Here is a 20,772-nt window from a genome sequence, read left to right on the forward strand (position 1 = left end):
CCCAGTAGTCTACCATTATGGTTACTATAGCCCCCAGTAGTCTACCATTGTGGTTACTATAGCCCCCAGTAGTCTACCACTGTGGTTACTAGCCCCCAGTAGTCTACCACTGTGGTTACTATAGCCCCCAGTAGTCTACCATTGTGGTTACTAGCCCCCAGTAGTCTACCATTGTGGTTACTAGCCCCCTGTAGTCTACCATTGTGGTTACTATAGCCCCCAGTAGTCTACCACTGTGGTTACTATAGCCCCCAGTAGTCTACCATTGTGGTTACTAGCCCCCAGTAGTCTACCATTGTGGTTACTAGCCCCCAGTAGTCTACCACTGTGGTTACTAGCCCCCAGTAGTCTACCACTGTGGTTACTATAGCCCCCAGTAGTCTACCATTGTGGTTACTAGCCCCCAGTAGTCTATCATTGTGGTTACTATAGCCCCCAGTAGTCTACCACTGTGGTCACTACAGCCCCCAATAGTCTACCACTGTGGTTACTAAAGCCCCCAGTAGTCTACCATTGTGGTTACTATAGCCCCCAGTAGTCTACCACTGTAGTTACTAGCCCACAGTAGTCTACCATTGGGGTTACTATAGCCCCCAGTAGTCTACCATTGTGGTTACTAGCCCCCAGTAGTCTACCATCGTGGTTACTATAGCCCCCAGTAGTCTACCACTGTGGTTACTAGCCCCCAGTAGTCTACCATCGTGGTTACTAGCCCCCAGTAGTCTACCATTGTGGTTACTATAGCCCCCAGTAGTCTCCCACTGTGGTTACTAGCCCACAGTAGTCTACCATTGGGGTTACTATAGCCCCCAGTAGTCTACCATTGTGGTTACTAGGCCCCAGTAGTCTACCATCGTGGTTACTATAGCCCCCAGTAGTCTACCACTGTGGTTACTATAGCCCCCAGTAGTCTACCACTGTGGTTACTAGCCCACAGTAGTCTACCATCGTGGTTACTAGCCCCCAGTAGTCTACCACTGTGGTTACTATAGCCCCCAGTAGTCTACCACTGTGGTTACTATAGCCCCCAGTAGTCTACCATTGTGGTTACTATAGCCCCCAGTAGTCTACCACTGTGGTTACTATAGCCCCCAGTAGTCTACCATTGTGGTTACTATAGCCCCCAGTAGTCTACCACTGAGGTTACTAGCCCACAGTAGTCTACCATCGTGGTTACTAGCCCCCAGTAGTCTACCACTGTGGTTACTATAGCCCCAGTAGTCTACCATTGTGGTTACTATAGCCCCCAGTAGTCTACCACTGTGGTTACTAGCCCCCAGTAGTCTACCATTGTGGTTACTATAGCCCCCAGTAGTCTACCACTGTGGTTACTAGCCCACAGTAGTCTACCATCGTGGTTACTAGCCCCCATTAGTCTACCACTGTGGTTACTATAGCCCCCAGTAGTCTACCATTGTGGTTACTATAGCCCCCAGTAGTCTACCACTGTGGTTACTGGTTACTAGCCCCCAGTAGTCTACCATTGTGGTTACTATAGCCCCCAGTAGTCTACCACTGTGGTTACTATAGCCCCCAGTAGCCTACCACTGTGGTTACTATAGCCCTCAGTAGTCTACCATTGTGGTTACTAGCCCCCAGTAGTCTACCACTGTGGTTACTATAGCCCCCAGTAGCCTACCACTGTGGTTACTATAGCCCCCAGTAGTCTACCATCGTGGTTACTAGCCCCCAGTAGTCTACCATCGTGGTTACTATAGCCCCCAGTAGTCTACCACTGTGGTTACTAGCCCCCAGTAGTCTACCATCGTGGTTACTAGCCCCCAGTAGTCTACCACTGTGGTTACTATAGCCCCCAGTAGTCTACCACTGTGGTTACTAGCCCCCAGTAGTGAACTACTCTTGTACCTTCCCCCCCCCCATGCGTACTTTACCATCCGTCTCTCTCTCTCTCTCTCTCTCTGTCTCTCTCTCTCTCTCTCTCTCTCTCTCTCTCTCTCTGTCTCTGTCTCTCTCTCTCTCTCTCTCTCTCTCTCTCTCTCTCTCTCTCTCTCTCTCTCTCTCTCTCATCCTAAACCGTTAGGAGAGAGGGAGACATTACCCATTAAGAGCTTGGCTTAGCCTCTGCTCTTTTATATGCTGGCTCTTATCAATGCTCTATTATTAAGCCTTTTAAGACCGGGTCTGTGTAATATTTAGCTGTAACCTTCCTGTAGGAGTTATGTAACCATGACCAGAGTTGCTGTACCAGCTTCGTCCTTCTCTGACGCCCTTCTCACCTCTTCCCTTTCTGTACTCCATCTTCCTCTTCCAGTCTTCCCTCTTCCTTCTCTTCCAGTCCTCCCTCCTCCCTTCCCTCCCCTTTCTCTTCCTCCTATTTTCCTCCTACTCTTATTCTGCCTTTTCTACACCTCGTTTTGCCCATCTCATCCTAACCCCTTCTTTCTATACTTTACCTTTCTCAGTTCCTTCCCCTTTTTTTGACCTTTAAACTCAATCACTTTCTTTTAATCATCCTTCTCAGCCTTTCCATTGCCTGATCCTCCTCCTTCCTCCTTCCTCCCCTTCCCCTTCTTTCCCTTCTCAGTTTGATCCTCCCCAACTTTCTTCTGTTCCTTTTATTATTCCTTCCTTGCCCACTACCTTCCATCGCTCGACATTTTTTGTCTCTTCTACTTCCTTTCATACCTCCTGTTTCTCATTGTCCCGCCTCCACTTCCTTATCTACGTTCTCCATTCTCTTCCTCGGCTTCCTGTCCTTTCAAGAAGTGGAGAAAGTTGAAGAAAAAAATCAGAAAGGGAGGCTGGAAGAGGAAGAGAAATGGAGAGGAAGAGAGGAGAGGAGGAAAGTGGACTGGTAACAGGAAACGAATGGCAGGATTAGGCGTAGGTGGTAGTAAACGTGTGAGAGAGAGAGAGAGAGAGAGAGAGAGAGAGAGAGAGAGAGAGAGAGAGAGAGAGAGAGAGAGAGAGAGAGAGAGAGAGAGAGAGAGAGGGGTGTACTTATTATAACACTGCAAGTTTTAACACACACACACTACATTACAAGGAGTACTCGGCAGCGCCCGGGTCTCTCTTCCACCTCTCTCTCATATCTCTTTCCCTATCCCCCCCCCCCATATCCTCCCCCCCCCCCATCCCTCCGCCCTCGTTCCTTTTCCGCCCTTTCTCTCAATCTCCTTTAGACCTCCTGGCCTCTTGTACCACGAACTGTGTAACTATTTTGTTGACTCAGGTGTTCTGGACAACATCCTAACAATTTACCCAAAATTTGCTTGTCCATTTTAAAGAATGAAGAACAATTTCTATTTATATTACTTCTAAGCTGCATCTCTTATGAACCCATCCCTGCCCTTGTGTGGCAGTGCACAGTAGAAAGTTGTTTTCACATATCCATACATTAAAACATTGATTGTAACCATGATATATATATGTGCTTCAGCCTATAGTTTAAGCCTATTGTCTTGTGCATGACCCTCTGTCCTGCTGTGACAGTGAATACCAGCATTATCCTCACTTTGATACGACTTTATCAAATTCCTTAGATTAGGCAAAATTGTAATTAATTTTGTCAATAAAGATGTTAATAATAATAATCTCCTTTCCCAATCTCTGCACATTTATCGCCCCCTCTCACCTCCACTTTTATTCCCCCATTCCCCTTCCCTCTCTTCAAACATTCCCCCTCTCTCTTTCCTTCAAACATCCCTCTCTCCCTCCCCCCCCTCTTTCTCTCTAAAATAATTATTACATAAATAACTGAAATAAATCTACGTACAACACAACCAATATTTCAGACTTGGCTTCGTGATAATGGGATGGTTGGGATCAGCTTTGTTAGATGCTCGTATTTCGTCAAGTGTGGCACTGGGGCCGACCCCGATTCGCCTATGACACTCCCATACCCCATGTGCATCATGTGTGAAAGTTGCATAAGGCTAGCCCCAAGCGTCTGGGCGCCTGACAGCTTAGAGGACAGTGCTTCGGATTCATAGTCCTGAGGTTCCGGGTTCCATCCCCGGTGGAGGGGGAGACAAATGAGCAAAATGTTTCTTTCACCCTGATGCTCCTGTTACCTAGCAGTAAATAGGTACCTGGGAGTTAGACAGCTGTTACGGGCTGCTCCCTGGGGGGGGGGGGGGGGTTACCATTACCATTACCATTTAGTTACCTTGCCCTTTAACAAAAAGAAGGCCTGGTCGAGGACCGGGCCGCGGGGACGCTAAGCCCCGAAATCATCTCAAGATAACCTCAAGATCGTCTGACTTGCAACCTCGGGTAAACCCTCTTAAGAGATACAGATGTTCTTCGTTCTCACACAAAATTAAATTCCCGAACCTCCGGCAGAAAATGTATGAATGCCTATGTATAAGACTGCCTGCGATAACATCTCCGGCATGTATACTAGTTTACCTGTGATGTACACTATTCTGTTTGTATACTCTTAACTCCCCCCCCCCCCCCCGAGTCTGTTGACGCTGGCACGTAACGCACTTGTGTTTGAAGTGTCCGATGTGTTTTCTTTCTAATGCCGTAAGAAATGAAAGAAAATGCTAATGCTAATGAAAGAATCCTTTTCTTTCAACTGACGTAAACAACGTTGCTTATTCTTTAAAAAAAACATGAAATAACAATAACATTCTAGTACTTGGTTTTCGGCATGATGCTGAAAAGCAGCGACATTCTTTAATTTATAATGCTAGTCTAAAAGTGTATTTAGACAAGATTCATATAATATGCAGAAATATATAAATGTTTCAACTACAAAACACTGCAGTGAAGCTCTCTTTCCATAGTTACACGACGCGACAAGTGGCATTACCCCCCTGGCGCTGGGCAGCGGTGGCCAGGGGGTCGCTGAGCGGGCCAGGGGTAGCGATGCCCGGGGGCCAGGGGTCGCTGAGCGGGCCAGGGGTCGCTGAACGGGCCAGGGGTCGCTGAGCGGGCCAGGGGTAGCGATGCCCGGGGGCCAGGGGTCGCAGAGCGGGCCAGGGGTAGCGATGCCCGGGGGCCAGGGGTAGCGATGCCCGGGGGCCAGGGGTAGCGATGCCCGGGGGCCAGGGGTCGCTGAGCGGGCCAGGGGTCGCTGAGCGGGCCAGGGGTAGCGATGCCCGGTTCCAGTTTCCAACTGTTCCTTCTCGTTCTGTTTTCCCCAGTGAAAAAGTCTCCACCTCATCTATTACAAAGTATCTTATATGTTGGAAGGGGAGCCAGCAGCCATAAGGATTTGGCAGCCTTTGGAAATGCAAGCCACCGAGCACAACCGTGTCTGATCTCGGTGACTCTGTCGTCAAGTCCCACCAGGTTCATTAGACACGAGCCTCACTAATCGTGTTGCTGGGTACAAGTGACAGGATGAACAACCCAGCGGGTTTTCTTCCTATTGGGGAGTGTTGTACATGCTGCTATGGCGGTGTGTCCACTCACAAGATGAGTGGCGCTGTCCAATACTGTCACTATGGCGGTGTGTCCACTCACAAGATGAGTGGCGCTGTCCAATACTGTCACTATGGCGGTGTGTCCACTCACAAGATGAGTGGCGCTGCCCAATACTGTCACTATGGCGGTGTGTCCACTCACAAGATGAGTGGCGCTGCCCAATAAACTCGCCCCTCGGGGCAAAATTTAAAAAAAAAATTTGCTCCTGTTACCAAGGTTGGCCGCAGTTGATGCTCCATTCTCGTCGTCTTAATTATTTTTGTTCCATTATGTTTAGAGGTAATGCCGGGCACTTACACTGGTCGGTGTAGTCGACTTCCTGCACCCATTTTAATATCTATGATTATTTTGTCCATAACAATTAATTTATCCTGTTTCTCGTGGGAAAGTGCACTTCTGGTTGGATGTAAATGTTGCAGCTTGAATTAAAGATTCAATTTCTGGTAATTTGTATTGTTGTCTGTCTGATGGTATTCAAGAGTGTTTCGGAAGCCAGCGGTGGTGTACTGTCATCTTGAAGAGTAACATTATACAGGACAAAACTAGGCAACGAGAAAATGATCTCATCAGTTAGCCCTAAAATGCTACATTTTCTCTGTACCACCAGAGACCTGTTCCAGCATGTTGTTCTAACCGCCCACCTCCCTTATCCCTACAGGAGTGTCGAGAGCCATCAGGATCACCAGGCTGGAGGTACCGACGCCCCTGGCGGTCGGCGAGGGCGGGTGGCTCCGGTGCGAGTGGGAGGACGAGGGTGACCACGTTTACACCCTCAAGTGGTACCTCGGCATCGACGAGTTCTACCGGTGGACGCCGCTGGAGACGCCGCCGGTGAAGACCTTCCCTATGCAGCACTTCACCATGGACACCCGGGCCTCCGGGCGTGGCAGCGTCAGGATACACAACGTGACGGTGGACGCCGGCGGCAACTACCGCTGTGAGGTGTCCGGCGAGGCGCCCGTCTTCAAGACCTCCTTCAAGTCCGCCCTCATGACGGTGGTGGGTGAGTGCGAGTCCATCCATAGTAGGTATAGGTACTATAGCGCGGGTGGGTAACAGGTTGGTATTATCCGTAATGGTACACTATAGCCACAAGCCCATGCTCACCCTCACAACCCCAAGCTCACCCCCACAACCCCAAGCTCACCCCCACAAGCCCAAGCTCACCCCCACAACCCCAAGCTCACCCCACAACCCCAAGCTCACCCCCACAACCCCCAAGCTCACCCCCACAACCCCAAGCTCAACCCCACAACCCCCAAGCTCACCCCCACAACCCCCAAGCTCACCCCCACAACCCCCAAGCTCACCCCCACAACCCCCAAGCTCACCCCCACAAGCCCAAGCTCACCCCCACAACCCCAAACTCACCCCCACAACCCCAAGCTCACCCCCACAACCCCAAGCTCACCCCACAACCCCAAGCTCACCCCCACAACCCCCAAGCTCACCCCCACAACCCCCAAGCTCACCCCCACAACCCCCAAGCTCACCCCCACAAGCCCAAGCTCACCCCCACAACCCCAAACTCACCCCCACAACCCCAAGCTCACCCCCACAACCCCAAGCTCACCCCCACAACCCCAAGCTCACCCCCACAACCCCAAGCTCACCCCCACAACCCCCAAGCTCACCCCCACAACCCCAAGCTCACCCCCACAACCCCCAAGCTCACCCCCACAACCTCCAAGCTCACCCCCACAACCCCAAGCTCACCCCCACAACCCCAAGCTCACCCCCACAACCCCAAGCTCACCCCCACAACCCCAAGCTCACCCCCACAACCCCAAGCTCACCCCCACAACCCCCAAGCTCACCCCCACAAGCCAGCAGGTGCTCCACCATCACCCAGAAGGTCCGGACCATTACCATCCAGTAAGCCTAGCGGCTGATGAAGTCAGGGTGGCGTTGATAATGTATTTCCCAGATGTACGCGGGAGCCGCCGCCACTGAGCCGTCACGCCACTATTTACATGCGGCCTCTCCCTCCTCCCTGCTCATTAGCAGGTGATGATCCTACTCTATCAAATCTGTGCTTATTTGGGGTCGTTTTGAAGCGGCGAGAAGTGTAGTGTTGAGGTGTTATTTCTCAGGGGGGCGTTAAGGGAGGCAGGGGGGCGTTAAGGGAGGCAGGGGGGCGTTAAGGGAGGCAGGGGGGCGTTAAGGGAGGCAGGGGGGGCGTTAAGGGAGGCAGGGGGGGCGTTAAGGGAGGCAGGGGGGCGTTAAGGGAGGCAGGGGGGCGTTAAGGGAGGCAGGGGGGCGTTAAGGAAGGCAGGGGGCTTTAAGGGAGGCAGGGGGGTTGTTAAGGGAGGCAGGGGGGGGGGCTTTAAGTGAGGCAGGGGGAGGGTGTTAAGGGAGGCAGAGGGGGGGGCTTTAAGGGAGGCAGGGGACGTTAATGGAGTCAGGGGGGCGTTAAGACAGGGGAAGGAATATGGATCAACAGTAAGGAATGGGACTACGGCAACAAGTGTTCCAAGCAAATATGCTGAAAGTGCAAAAAATGAGCCCCTCTTTTAGTGTAGAGGAACGTGCTCAATACCAACATATTCAGCCTTATAATGCTTAAGTCTTGTATGTATACGTTTTTGCGCAAATTATACGAAATGTATTAATTATACCACGAAGGGTCCTTGCATAGTTAGAAGAATTTCAATTCCGTTTCAATTTAAAATATCTAAAACAAGCTCGCAGCTTCAGAAGCGGATTCAGTCGACCTGCTAAATGGCCCAAAAATAAAAAGATTGGCGGCCATTTTGGAAAATGGCGGCCATTTCCGCCCCCAGGTACAAGTCTGTTATGACTCCAGTTATATATTTCTCGGGTCATACTCCAGCTGTGTGTCAAACTGTAAGCTTGTCAACACGGTCCATTCCCATGGTGTACTAACGGGGGTCGGGAACTGTCACAGTCAGAGCCAAGGGACACCGAGGGACACCGAGGGACGTCAAGGGACACCGAGGGACACCGAGAGACACAGAGGGGCGTCAAGGGACACAGAGGGGCGTCAAGGGACACCGAGGGACACCATGGGACACCAAGGGACGTCAAGGGACACCAAGGGGACACCAAGGGACGTCAAGGGACGTCAAGGGACACCAAGGGACGTCAAGGGACACTAAGGGACGTCAAGGGACACCAAGCGACGTCAAGGGACACCAAAGGAACACCAAGGGACGTCAAGGGACACCAAGGGACGTCAAGGGACACCAAGGGACGTCAAGGGACGTCAAGGGACACCAAGGGACGTCAAGGGACACCAAGGGACGTCAAGGGACACTAAGGTACGTCAAGGGACACCAAGCGACGTCAAGGGACACCAAAGGAACACCAAGGGACGTCAAGGGACACCAAGGGACACCAAGGGACGTCAAGGGACACCAAGGGACACCAAGGGACACCGAGGGGCGTCAAGGGACACCAGAGAGGGTATCACAGGACACAGCAACTGCTATATCATTAAGACTGCCAAGGGAGACAGAATGTGTAAGGGAAAATGTTGAGATAAAGGGTGTGTGTTCTAAGGTAAAGCCAGATGTTGTTCTAAGGAGAGCACAAGTGTCAGAAAAAGACTTAGAGTTTGACGAGCTAAGAGCGTGCCAGGGTTATCGGGAATGGCGGTGTGGAAGATAGAGGTTTATATAAGGACATGACCGGTAAGTGTCAGTCAATATCCAAAAGTGTCCCCCCTCGAAAAAATGAGAGATAGTAACCGTCATAGAAAACGGAACGTCACGGGGTAAATGCTGTAGAGGCCAACTCGTCCTCGGACCGAGTCCATTACATCCAGCGGTCGACCCCACAGACGCATTCATAAATTTTAAAATTGCTGTTCATTCAAAACGGGATTTTTTCAAATATAAATTATTATTATAATATATTAGCATATTGTGCATATATAGGTATAGGTTAGGTTAGGTGTTTAGGTTCTGTTGGCGATTATTTGTATTTGTAGTACGTGGGTGAAGCATTTACAGCGTTGTGGTTCGAACAAATCCGTCAGTGAAGCACTTGTTCCGGAAGTGTTCGAACGTCAGCAGTTGTGAGTCGTGTGTAAACCGTTTTTCATTCCAGCCCGTCCTCCAAACAAAGATCCAAAAGTGATTCCATGCACCCGCCAAACCCCCTGTTTATGAATGAAAAGCGGTTTACACACGACTCACAACTGCTGACGTTCGAACACTTCCGGAACAAGTGCTTCACTGACGGATTTGTTCGAACCACAACGCTGTAAATGCTTCACCCACGTACTACAAATACAAATAATCGCCAACAGAACCTAAACACCTAACCTAACCTATACCTATATATGCACAATATGCTAATATATTATAATATTAATTTATATTTGAAAAAAATCCCGTTTTGAATGAACAGCAATTTTAAAATTTATGAATGCGTCTGTGGGGTTGACCGCTGAATGTAATGGACTTGAGTCGAGGACGGGTTGTTTCATTCATAAACAGCTGGGGTTTGGCGGGTGCATGGAATCACTTTTGGGTCTTTGTTTGGAGGACGGGCTAGTAAAGGCAGTCAACTCTCAACCAATTGAAACTATATTCGATTTCTAGGCAGAGCGAGACGTTTAGGCACGTTTCATTATACCTGATACCCCCCTCAACACCTAGCAGTAAATAGGCACCTGGGAGTTAGACAGCTGCTACGGGCTGCTTCCTGAGGATATGCGCGCGTGCGCATTTGTTAGAGATATATGTAGTAGACATAACAGAGGAAAAATAGACTGGTTAGAAAGACGGAGTCCAAGAGCTAATAGCTCGATTATGCAGACACAAATACTAAATACACACACAGGTTTAAAGGCGATGAGTCACAATAACGTGGCTGAAGTATGTTGACCAGACCACACACTAGAAGTTGAAGGGACGACGACGTTTCGGTCCGTCCTGGAACATTCTCAAATCGACTTGAGAATGGTCCAGGACGGACCGAAACGTCGTCGTGCCTTCACCTTCTAGTGTGTGGTCTGGTCAACACAGGTTTAAACATTAGTTACAATGAAGCAACATTCACCCTTCATCATACATCATTTGACTAAAAGCTTCGCCTCCAATGCCAGACAACTTATAAGTCACAACACAAAGGGGGGGGGGGGTGAATCACATCTTAAAATTGACCCGACTCTTTATCACTGACCCCCACGATCATAGTCAATGACCTGTGGCACTAATTACCATTTACCTAGGTGTTGACCTCACGCAGACCTGCCAGACGAGCGACCAACGATCAGCTGGGAGGAGCGACGCCCCTACCAGGCCCAGCAGGAGGTAACCTTCACCTGCTCCTCCAGGAACGCCAGACCCGCCCCAACACTCTCCTTCTACATCAACGACCAGCCAGTGAGTGGACCAGTCGGCCCTCTTCCTTGTCTCCAGCATTTCCTCACTCTTTACTCATCCAATATGCACCATGCAAATCACAGTAACGTGATGAATGTATGAATAAATATTGATGCACGACGGTACGAACTCGCGGCTCTGACCGTCGCCTCAGGGGATGAGAGTTCGTACCAGGCTGTGTACGAACAACCTGGCTGTGATTTGTACGTCAGGCTGCGAGCAGCCTGGCGTCCAACAGTCTGGTTGACGCGTCCAGCAACCAGGAGGCCTGGTCGAGGACCGGGGCCCCGGGGACGCTAAGCCCCCGAAATCATCGCGAGGTATGTTATGTATTGTTCTTGTCTAGAACGAAATAAACGCATCGGTGAATATAGCAAACAAGTTTAATTAACGATTCTTATAATTATATACTGATGTGTTCTTCAGAGGGATTGTTGACACTGACACAAGGCAAAAGTAGCTGTAGATTGACCAGACCACACACTAAAAGGTGAAGGGACGACGACGTTTCGGTCCGTCCTGGACCATTCTCACAATCGACTTGAGAATGGTCCAGGACGGACCGAAACGTCGTCGTCCCTTCACCTTTTAGTGTGTGGTCTGGTCAACATACTTTAGCCACGTTATTGTGACTCATCGCCTGCAAAAGTAGCTGTACTTCTCCAACTTGGAGAAAGCAACGATAATTTACTCCAGTAAACATATTCTACCCACTTCAAGACCCTAAACCTATATGGAAGCAGCAAGAGGAAGTATGGGCCAATAGGCCTTCTGCAGTTACTTCCATTCTTATGTTCTCATATCCAAGTTATACTCATTGTTTCGTGTTCTGTCTTGTGTTTGTCACAAGTTTGTTCACCTCACCCAAAACTTTTGTACCATATCACCTCAACAAAAACGAGTACAAGTACGATGAATTTGTGTGTAAATTAAGTCTTTGAAAATGTAATAAGCCATTACGAAACGCGTTCAGGCGTCAGACCTTAAATTAAAATGAATTTTGGAGAATTGGTATATCCATTACCACCGACAGTAAAGAAAAACATAAGAAATATTGAGAAAATTCGTGTTAGAATTATTAATCTTACCTTTTCGGTCATATTCAATAATATATATTATATATATATTATATATATATATATATATATATATATATATATATATATATATATATATATATATATATATATATATATATAGGGTTACCACCACTGGTTTAATTAAAGGGACCCACATCCTCGAAGAAGAAAATAAATAGTGTTCAGAGAAGACCTTGTGGATTCTCACTGAATACTTTAATCTTTTCCTCTCCTACCACCCTATATATTATATATATATATATATATATATATATATATATATATATATATATATATATATATATATATATATATATAACGGGAGGTGCCTATAACGGTGTCTGTGTGTACAGGTGGACCCCTCGTGGGAGGAGGGTCAGCTGGTGCAGGTGAACAAGTCTACCACGCTGGAGACCGCCGTCAAGACGCTCCGCTTCCGCCTGCGGCCTACCGTGGTACAGTCTGGCGTGCTACAGGTCAAGTGCGTGGCATCCTACGACGACCTGTACTGGCAGAGCAGCGAGAGAGCCTTCACCATCGATGTACCCTGACGACCACGCCCACCAGTCCGGCTCTCAGGGTCAGTAGTCACACTAGGTATATGATCGTCTCCGAGGATGTGACTATTGTACACCACAACACTGTGAGGAGCAGCGGGCACTGTTAACCTCCGCTTATTGTGTTTCCAGGGTTCATGACGTACGGCAGCGAGGGCTTCAGAGCGGCGCCGCCGCCCCCGCTGTTCATGTGCTCACTACTGATCCTCTTTGCTAGCTTATTTAACCATTTTCTTTGTCGCTGTTAGTCCTCTGGGGGTTCGGTAAGTTATTTAGCTGCCTAATACTGCTTGACAAGTCTTGTGTAAGTCTTATTACTTGCCAACTCTCTCTCTCTCTGTCGGACTGGTACTATTCAACTTGTTACTTCAGCAGGTGTTGCACATGTTCATCTCCCCCACTCATCATGGACTCTCCCAACACACGCTGTATGTCTTCTGTCTCGTATCCTTTGAAACCCGGCCGGTAAAATGTTCACTGTTAGCTTCGACCGCTTTCCATTCTTCCCTTACTCCTACTCCCTGTTCTCTTTGCCGGTCTCTCTCTCCTCCTTGCCTGCTCTTTTTGTCTCCTTTGTCTCCTCCTTACATCTCTTAAATGTCATTTTTGTCTTAATTATCGAATGTATATGCAACATTCTTCTCTAGTCTTTAGGTTTATACCTCATTTATATGCTTTAGTTTCCCCCCGACGACTCCCATTTTCTCCCTGATGTAAACAAGGAGGAGAAGAGAGGTGGGCGAGAGATATAACCTAGGAGGTCTTGCCTGGTTCTTCACCTTGATGTAGGAATAACGTTCCTACATTATACAACATGGCGAGAGGGAAGGCCAAAGTGGAGGGGGGGGGGGGGGGTTTGAACCAAACTGTAAACAATAATTTTACATCCGGCTTGACGATTCTTATGTGATGTTGTCTTTGCTTTTGATCTTCTTCCTTTGTGCTGGAACAATCACTGTTGCAGTTGTTGCTACATGAGCCGCTGCGGCAGTTGTTGGCACATGAGCCGCTGCGGCACTTGTTGGCACATGAGCCAGCCGCTGCGGCAGCTGTTGCCACATGAGCCGGCCGCTGCGGCAGTTGTTGCTACATGAGCCAGCCGCTGCGGCAGTTGTTGCTACATGAGCTAGCAGCTGCGGCAGTCGTTGGCACATGAGCCAGCAGCTGCGGCAGATGCTTGCCGCAGTCATCGCCGTGTTCTCGCCCCCCCCCCCAAGTAATAAACATTCAAGCCTGTCTTCTCGAAACGGCTCAACCTGTCCTGAGTATTACTCGAGAACACAACGGACAAAATATGATGTACTACACACCACAGCGGCTCACAACAAGTGAAGAGGACGGACTGACACCATCACCTCCGTCCTAGCCAATTGTTACGTCTTAAAACTCAAGTACTAAAATTGTCCTAACCTAACCTAATCGAGGCCCCACGAATAGAAAACGGGACTGGCCATCAGATGATATATCGTACATCATATTTTGGCCGTTGGTCAGAGCTCCGTCCCCATATAGAACAAAACAAATCAACTACTCAGTACATTGTGTTCCTTGTCTAACGTCGTAGTCTGTCTCTCTAATATAAATATATATATATATATATATATAATATATATATATATATATATATATATATATATATATATATATATATATATATATATATATATATATATATATATATATATGGCACAACTCTCCTAAACACGAGAGTGAAGTATACAACTTTAGAACACTTTCCCACCAGGAGACTCGAACCCTAGCCAGCACAGAAGCCTTCCAGCAACTGAACTGCGTACCTGTTATGCCAGTTGCTGGAAGGCTTCTATGCTGGCTAGGGTTCGAGTCTCCTGGTGGGAAAGTGTTCTAAAGTTATATATATATATATATATATATATATATATATATATATATATATATATATATATATATATATATATATATATATATATATATGTCGTACCTAGTAGCCAGAACGCACTTCTCAGCCTACTATGCAAGGCCCGATTTGCCTAATAAGCCAAGTTTTCCTGAATTAATATATTTTCTCTATTTTTTTCTTATGAAATGATAAAGCTACCCATTTCATTATGTATGAGGTCAATTTTTTTTATTGGAGTTAAAATTAACGTAGATATATGACCGAACCTAACCAACCCTACCTAACCTAAGCTAACCTATCTTTATAGGTTAGGTTAGGTTAGGTTAGGTAGCCGAAAAAGTTAGGTTACGTTAGGTTAGGTAGGTTAGGTAGTCGAAAAACAATTAATTCATGAAAACTTGGCTTATTAGGCAAATCGGGCCTTGCATAGTAGGCTGAGAAGTGCGTTCTGGCTACTAGGTACGACATATATATATATATATATATATATATATATATATAATATATATATATATATATACCTTATGTGTATACCGATGTGTATGTTGTGTATACACTCACTAATGACTAAGAATATACTAGTCCCGTGTAATGTTTATACACTGGTGATAAGTCCAAAGATATATATCAAAGAAAGATATATATATATAAAGTGTGTATATTGATGTGTTATCCTGTTGGAGGTCTCTCCTGAGGTCAGTGAAGGTGTGACTGATGCTGGGGTGTTCACTCAAGTTATTAAGAGTGAACAAATGTTATTACATTCATATTGTTATGCATCTACTAATGTAGGAAATGAATGAGTTGAAGTGTTTTTATCATTAATGCTATAGGCATCCTTGAAACAGGCTTCGTCTACAATTTAACATTTTCAGCAAGTATTTCACAAAATCTGAATAATTTTAAAATTGATTTTTTTTTCAAATATGTGCTCAATTACACTGTTTTTGTGTGCATGGCGGAGTATATCAGTGAGGCTGTTTGTAGGCATATATTGTTTGTAGGCATATACTGTTTGCCATATACTGTTTGCCATAAAATTAACAATTTTGTGTCGTATGAAGGGCTGTGTGTTCGAGTTTCTAGGTAAACATTCCGGGTAGAATATTATATTAATTGTAATTGACTTTGTTACAGCTAAAAACAAAAACAAAACAAAAAAATCCCCCTTTGATCAATGTTGTCTGTGTGGCGGCCTTCGTTGTCAATTTATTTGCGAACGAATTTGTTCGAACCAACTGTGTTGACGGGCGAGATGCATTGTTGTATTTTAGTGAGGATGTTCTCGCGAAAGACTTTTTTTTGTTGTTGTTGCTTGACTCACATAAAACATTTTTCATTTATTTACAAATTTTAAATAAATGAATTTATTTATCATTTTTTTTAATTTACAAAATTAATGCTCGCATTTTTTTTAATTACAAAATATATTTTGGAGTACGTAGCCTATTTTTTTTTATTTTATACTGAGGAATTAAGATTTATGTCATGAAGGTGTGTGTGTGTGTGTGTAATTACCTAAGTGTAGTTACAGGATGAGAGCTACGCTCGTGGTGTCCCGTCTTCCCAGTACTCTTTGTCATATAACACTTTACAACCACTGACAGTTTTGGCCTCCACCACCTTGTCACTTAACTTGTTCCAACCGTCTACCACTCTTGTTTGCAAAAGAAATTTTTATAATATTTTTTCGGCACCTTTGTTTTCTTAGCTTGAATCTGTGTCCTTTTATGTTCGTAAAGTTGCTGGTTTCAGGAATTACGCTTTATGAATTTGATCTATTCCTATTAGTATTTTGTAAGTGGTGATCATATCTCCCTCCTATCTTCTAGTTTTGGCATGTTTAACGCCTCTAGTCTCTCCTTGTGACATTTATTTTTTAGTTACGGAACCCATTTTGTTGCCAGTCATTGCACCTTTTCCAGTTTCCTTATGTGCTTCTGATGTGATAACTGATTTGGGCGCCATACAATTGCTGCATGTTCCAATTTTGGTCTCACGAATGTCATGAACAGTTTCTTTAGTATTTCACCATCCATATAATTAAAAGCAAGTCTGAAGATGGAAAGCGACACATACGTTCCTCTCACAATATTCTTTATGTGTTCCTCTGGCGACAGCTTACTATCTAAAACCACCCCCAGGTCTCGTTCCAGGAGTTCTGTAATTCCTTTCTACATAATTTGTTAGTTGTGTGTGGTCTATTTTCCCCGATTCCACATTCCATAACATGGCATTTATTCACATTGAATTCCATTTGCCACTTGACGCTCCAAGCACTTATTTTATCTAGCTCAATTTGAAGGGCATTACAATCGTTTGCGTCCCCTATCTTCCCCAGTGTCTTAGCATCATCCGCAAACATGTTCATATAATTCTGTATTCCTTCTGGTAGATGTGTGTGTGTGTGTGTGTGTGTGTGTGTGTGTGTGTGTGTGTGTGTGTGTGTGTGTGATGAAACAATACTTCAACTCTGAATGAAAAGATATTGTCTGTATAAAATGCATTTCATATATTTTTTGTTTCTATTACGATAATCAAATGTTGGTTCAACAGCCGTGTATTTGTGAGAGCGTTCTGTATATTAGTGTAAAAATTATATTAGTGTAAAAATTATCAAATTCAATTTGGTGAAATTAAATTTTGTGATAATGCTCTTTTGTGGTAAATAAACGTTTCAGTATCTGTTGTAGTTTTTCATTACCCCATAGAAATAATAGAAATAACCTAAGCTACTCTATCCCTTTGAGTGGTAAGACACTTCGCCTGGCGTTCCGCGAGCGCTTTGTCATGGGTTCGTATCCTGGCCGGGGAGGATTTACTGGGCGCAAATCCTTAACTGTAGCCTCTGTTTAACGCAACAGTAAAATGTGTACTTGGTTGTAACAACGATTCTTCGCGGCAGGGATCGTATTCCAGGGACCTGCCCGAAACGCTACGCGTACTAGTGGCTGCTACAAGAATGTAACAACTCTTGTATATATCTCACAAAAAAAAGTAAAATAAAAAAAAGATGTATTTCTTTCTTGTCTCAATAAATCTCTCGATGTTCACAAAATATGTGAATTGAATGATGAGGAATCTTTTGAATGGGATGGAAGCTGAATTCCCTGATGTTGGTGGGAGAGACCTGGACATCTCTCACAGTCCCCTCCCATGCCCCCCCATGGGACGGGATTCAAGGAAACGTTTGGGCAACGCTTCCTTTCACCTGATACTCCTGTTGACCTGGGAGTGAAATAGGTGCGCGCAACTATTGTGGGTTGCATCCATGGGAAAGATCAGAAAGATTATTGTGTTAATACCTCGTGGTATTCCCATGAGGTATTAACGAAATAAAAATATCCAAACAAGTAACTGATATTGAATAGTATAATGGAAGGCGAAGTTGACATAAAATTAAGTGAATATATATATATATATATATACTATATATATATATAGTATATATATATATATATATATATATATATATATATATATACATACATACATACATACATACATACATATATATATATATATATATATATATATATATATATATATATAGATATATAGAACCAAGTAAGCCAAAGGGTCCAGCAACCTCCAGCACCACGACGCTCCTGGCGCCGCAGTCGTCACCAACGGCTGACAAATCCTAAATGGAAACAAGTCTTGGGCCTGCATTGTTCTCCAAGATAAACAAGACAACAACGGAAGACGACTTAACTGCGCGACAACACTGCAACAGAGATATCAGTTTCTGTTATCTGACCCAACTTATTGGACAACCAAAATAAGGGGCGACAAGAAGCAGATAGAAAGACTCGGACGAAAGAAGAGAAATGCTAACAATGAATGCAATGCTCCCTCGACGGCCTGTTTAACCTGCTCTCTCAACTATTACACTCTCCTGAAACCATTTTAAACTAACCACATGAAACTTCTCATACACAGATCGCTCCAGCTTGACCTTACATAAATGTAACAATTATTAAATCAAGTTTCTAGCCAGAGTAACTCATTCAACAGACTAGGGTTTACAGGGTCAGGTTTCAAATGAGCTCGTTTAGGATAGAAGCTTTTAGCTCGTAATGCAGTGTTAATATGGGAACACCAATGTTGTTCCTTCTGAGACCTTGTCATGGTCTTAAAAAGGTCGGGGGAGGGGGGAGATAATGAGCCCCGCCAACAGAGCAACAGTTAGCGTAGCAGAATATACTGCAACAGAGAGCACGAGAATGAACGCCAAACAGAGAAAGCAGGAGAATGAACGCCAAACAGAGAAAGCAGGAGAATGAACGCCAAACAGAGAAAGCAGGAGAATGAACGCCAAACAGAGAAAGCAGGAGACGGAGCCCCAACAGAGAGCAGGAGACTGAACGCTGACAGAGAGAGCAAAATAGAGTTCTTCTACTAAAACCTCACTTTAAAAATATTATCGAGAGCAAGATAAACCTCTCTCTCACTCTTCAAGAAATTCTTACTCTTGTATTTTTTAGTACAAAATGCGCAAGTCAAGCCTCCCTTTTTTTTCCTATGCATAAATAAAAGTCTTAGATGCACTTGCAGGGTTGAGGTTGAGCACAGTCCTCGCCTTTCCAGCCATCAAGTGGCTGCCGTAACGACTTCCTTGCAACTTAAGGCTCTTTGCTCTGAAAGATGAGTATGTATTCACTTAGCTGTGCTTGCGGGGGTTGAGCTCTATCTCTTTGGGCCCGCCTCTCAACTGTCAATCAACTGTTTTTTTCACACACAGACACAGACAGACACACACACACACACACACACACACACACACACACACACACACACACACACACACACACACACACACACACACACCTCAGTGCCAATAAATGTAAAAAGACTGCAGCTTCGGCCCGATAACGGTAAGTACAAATATATAGTGTGTTCAGAATCCCTATCAACAACCCAACAAGTTAACGACCTTGGGAGTGGCCATTGGGAACGACTTCAGCAGCACCAGACGACGCCTAGCCATGGTCAAGGCAGTATGGCTAAGATTCCCTGCTATTAATTTCGTGTATTTGTCGGACATCAACCCGTCATACAAAAATTATACTATTGATGTCACTAGAGTGAGTACCCGGCTGCGCCCGGGTCAATCTCCCCCCCCCTTCTCTCATTTATTTTCCCCTGCCTCCCCCCTCCCTCTCTCTCCAATCCTTTCTCCCTCAATAACTCCCTCACCCCCTCACTGAAATTGCTAAATCAGTCTACGGACAACACAACCAATATTTCAGATCATGAAAATCGCAAGATGGGAAGTGGTCGGGGTTGGGGGGGGGGGAGGGTTTAGATGCCAATATTTCTTAAAGTGTGGCACTAGAGCCGACCCCGACTGACCTGTGACACTCCCATACCCAACATGCTTCAAGTGTAAAAGTAGGGTCAAGCTAGCCACAAGCGTCCATGCCTCGAACCTTGGACATACAGACACTTTTATAAATTCGTCAAACGTACAAAAATGGACCGTTGCACCCCTCCAAAAAAAAAAAAAAACTTTTTGTACTATTCATTTTGTAGAAGACACGAGAAACACGACAACAACAACAAGAACGAAACCTTTCCTATACCTTATATAGCACAGATATGTAATATATTCACACTTAAACAGGACGTACTTACCTATCAGTACTTGTCTATCAGTGACTACGGGGAAGTGAGGTCCAGCTCTTGAGGCCTCGCCTAAAAGCCTTGTTGTACCCGTTGTCTCACAACTTCACTATTCTAACATGTTACAGCTTCACTATTCTAACATGTTACAGCTTCACTATTCTAACATGTTACAGCTTCACTATTCTAACATGTTACAGCTTCACTATTCTAACATGTTACAGCTTCACTATTCTAACATGTTACAGCTTCACTATTCTAACATGTTACAGCTTCACTATTCTAACATGTTACAGCTTAACTATTCTAACATGTTACAGCTTCACTATTCTAACAATCACTTACAACTGAGATCCACTTCCTTCAGCCTATCCTCATAACTCATTACGGTTATTACCCTTCAACTGTATACTAGGCCTAAGGGTGCTTATTTAGGCCTAAAACGGGCGAGGTCAGGATGTGCAGTTACTGTTCCAGTTATTATTCCAACAGCACAAAACGTGAACAGTCAATTGCGGAACAGTTGGGAGTAGAACAGTCAATTGCAGAACAGTTGGAAGTAGAACAGTCACTTGCAGAACAATTGAGAGTAGAACAGTCAATTGCAGAACAGTTGGAAGTAGAACAGTCAATTGCAGAACAGTTGGAAGTAGAACAGTCAATTGCAGAACAATTGAGAGTAGAACAGTCAATTGCAGAACAATTGAGAGTAGAACAGTCAATTGCAGAACAATTGAGAGTAGAACAGTGAATTGCAGAACAATTGAGAGTAGAACAGTCAATTGCAGAACAGTTGGAAGTAGAACAGTCAATTGCAGAACAGTTGGAAGTAGAACAGTCAATTGCAGAACAATTGAGAGTAGAACAGTCAATTGCAGAAC

The 20,772-nt window shown here is 45.3% G+C and overlaps 3 protein-coding genes across 3 annotated transcripts in view; 2 read left to right on the top strand and 1 right to left on the bottom strand.

Annotated features, from left to right (window-relative positions):
- The window catches only part of LOC123762286 (uncharacterized), a 146,812-nt gene that overhangs the window by 67,651 nt on the left and 58,389 nt on the right, over positions 1 to 20,772 (bottom strand). The gene's annotated exons all lie outside the window — the stretch shown is intronic.
- LOC123754871 (uncharacterized) lies at positions 6,031 to 13,986 on the top strand (the record flags this gene model as incomplete). The annotated part of the gene is made up of 4 exons (XM_045737206.2): positions 6,031 to 6,400; positions 10,615 to 10,751; positions 12,184 to 12,410; positions 12,520 to 13,986. Coding segments are annotated over 3 exons (705 nt in total), but the record flags the coding sequence as incomplete, so codon positions are not given.
- Positions 12,525 to 20,772, top strand: part of LOC123754873 (filaggrin-2-like) — a 30,289-nt gene continuing 22,041 nt past the window's right edge. Inside the window, exons 1-3 of the mRNA XM_069332602.1 lie at positions 12,525 to 12,577; positions 20,384 to 20,600; positions 20,685 to 20,772. The exon at positions 20,685 to 20,772 is cut by the window's right edge and continues 270 nt beyond it. Of these exons, the coding sequence (XP_069188703.1) occupies positions 12,525 to 12,577; positions 20,384 to 20,600; positions 20,685 to 20,772 (358 nt within the window). The remainder of the gene's footprint in view (positions 12,578 to 20,383; positions 20,601 to 20,684) is intronic.

The sequence above is a fragment of the Procambarus clarkii genome, chromosome 28 (assembly GCF_040958095.1).
Source record: "Procambarus clarkii isolate CNS0578487 chromosome 28, FALCON_Pclarkii_2.0, whole genome shotgun sequence".
Lineage (NCBI taxonomy): Eukaryota > Metazoa > Arthropoda > Malacostraca > Decapoda > Cambaridae > Procambarus > Procambarus clarkii.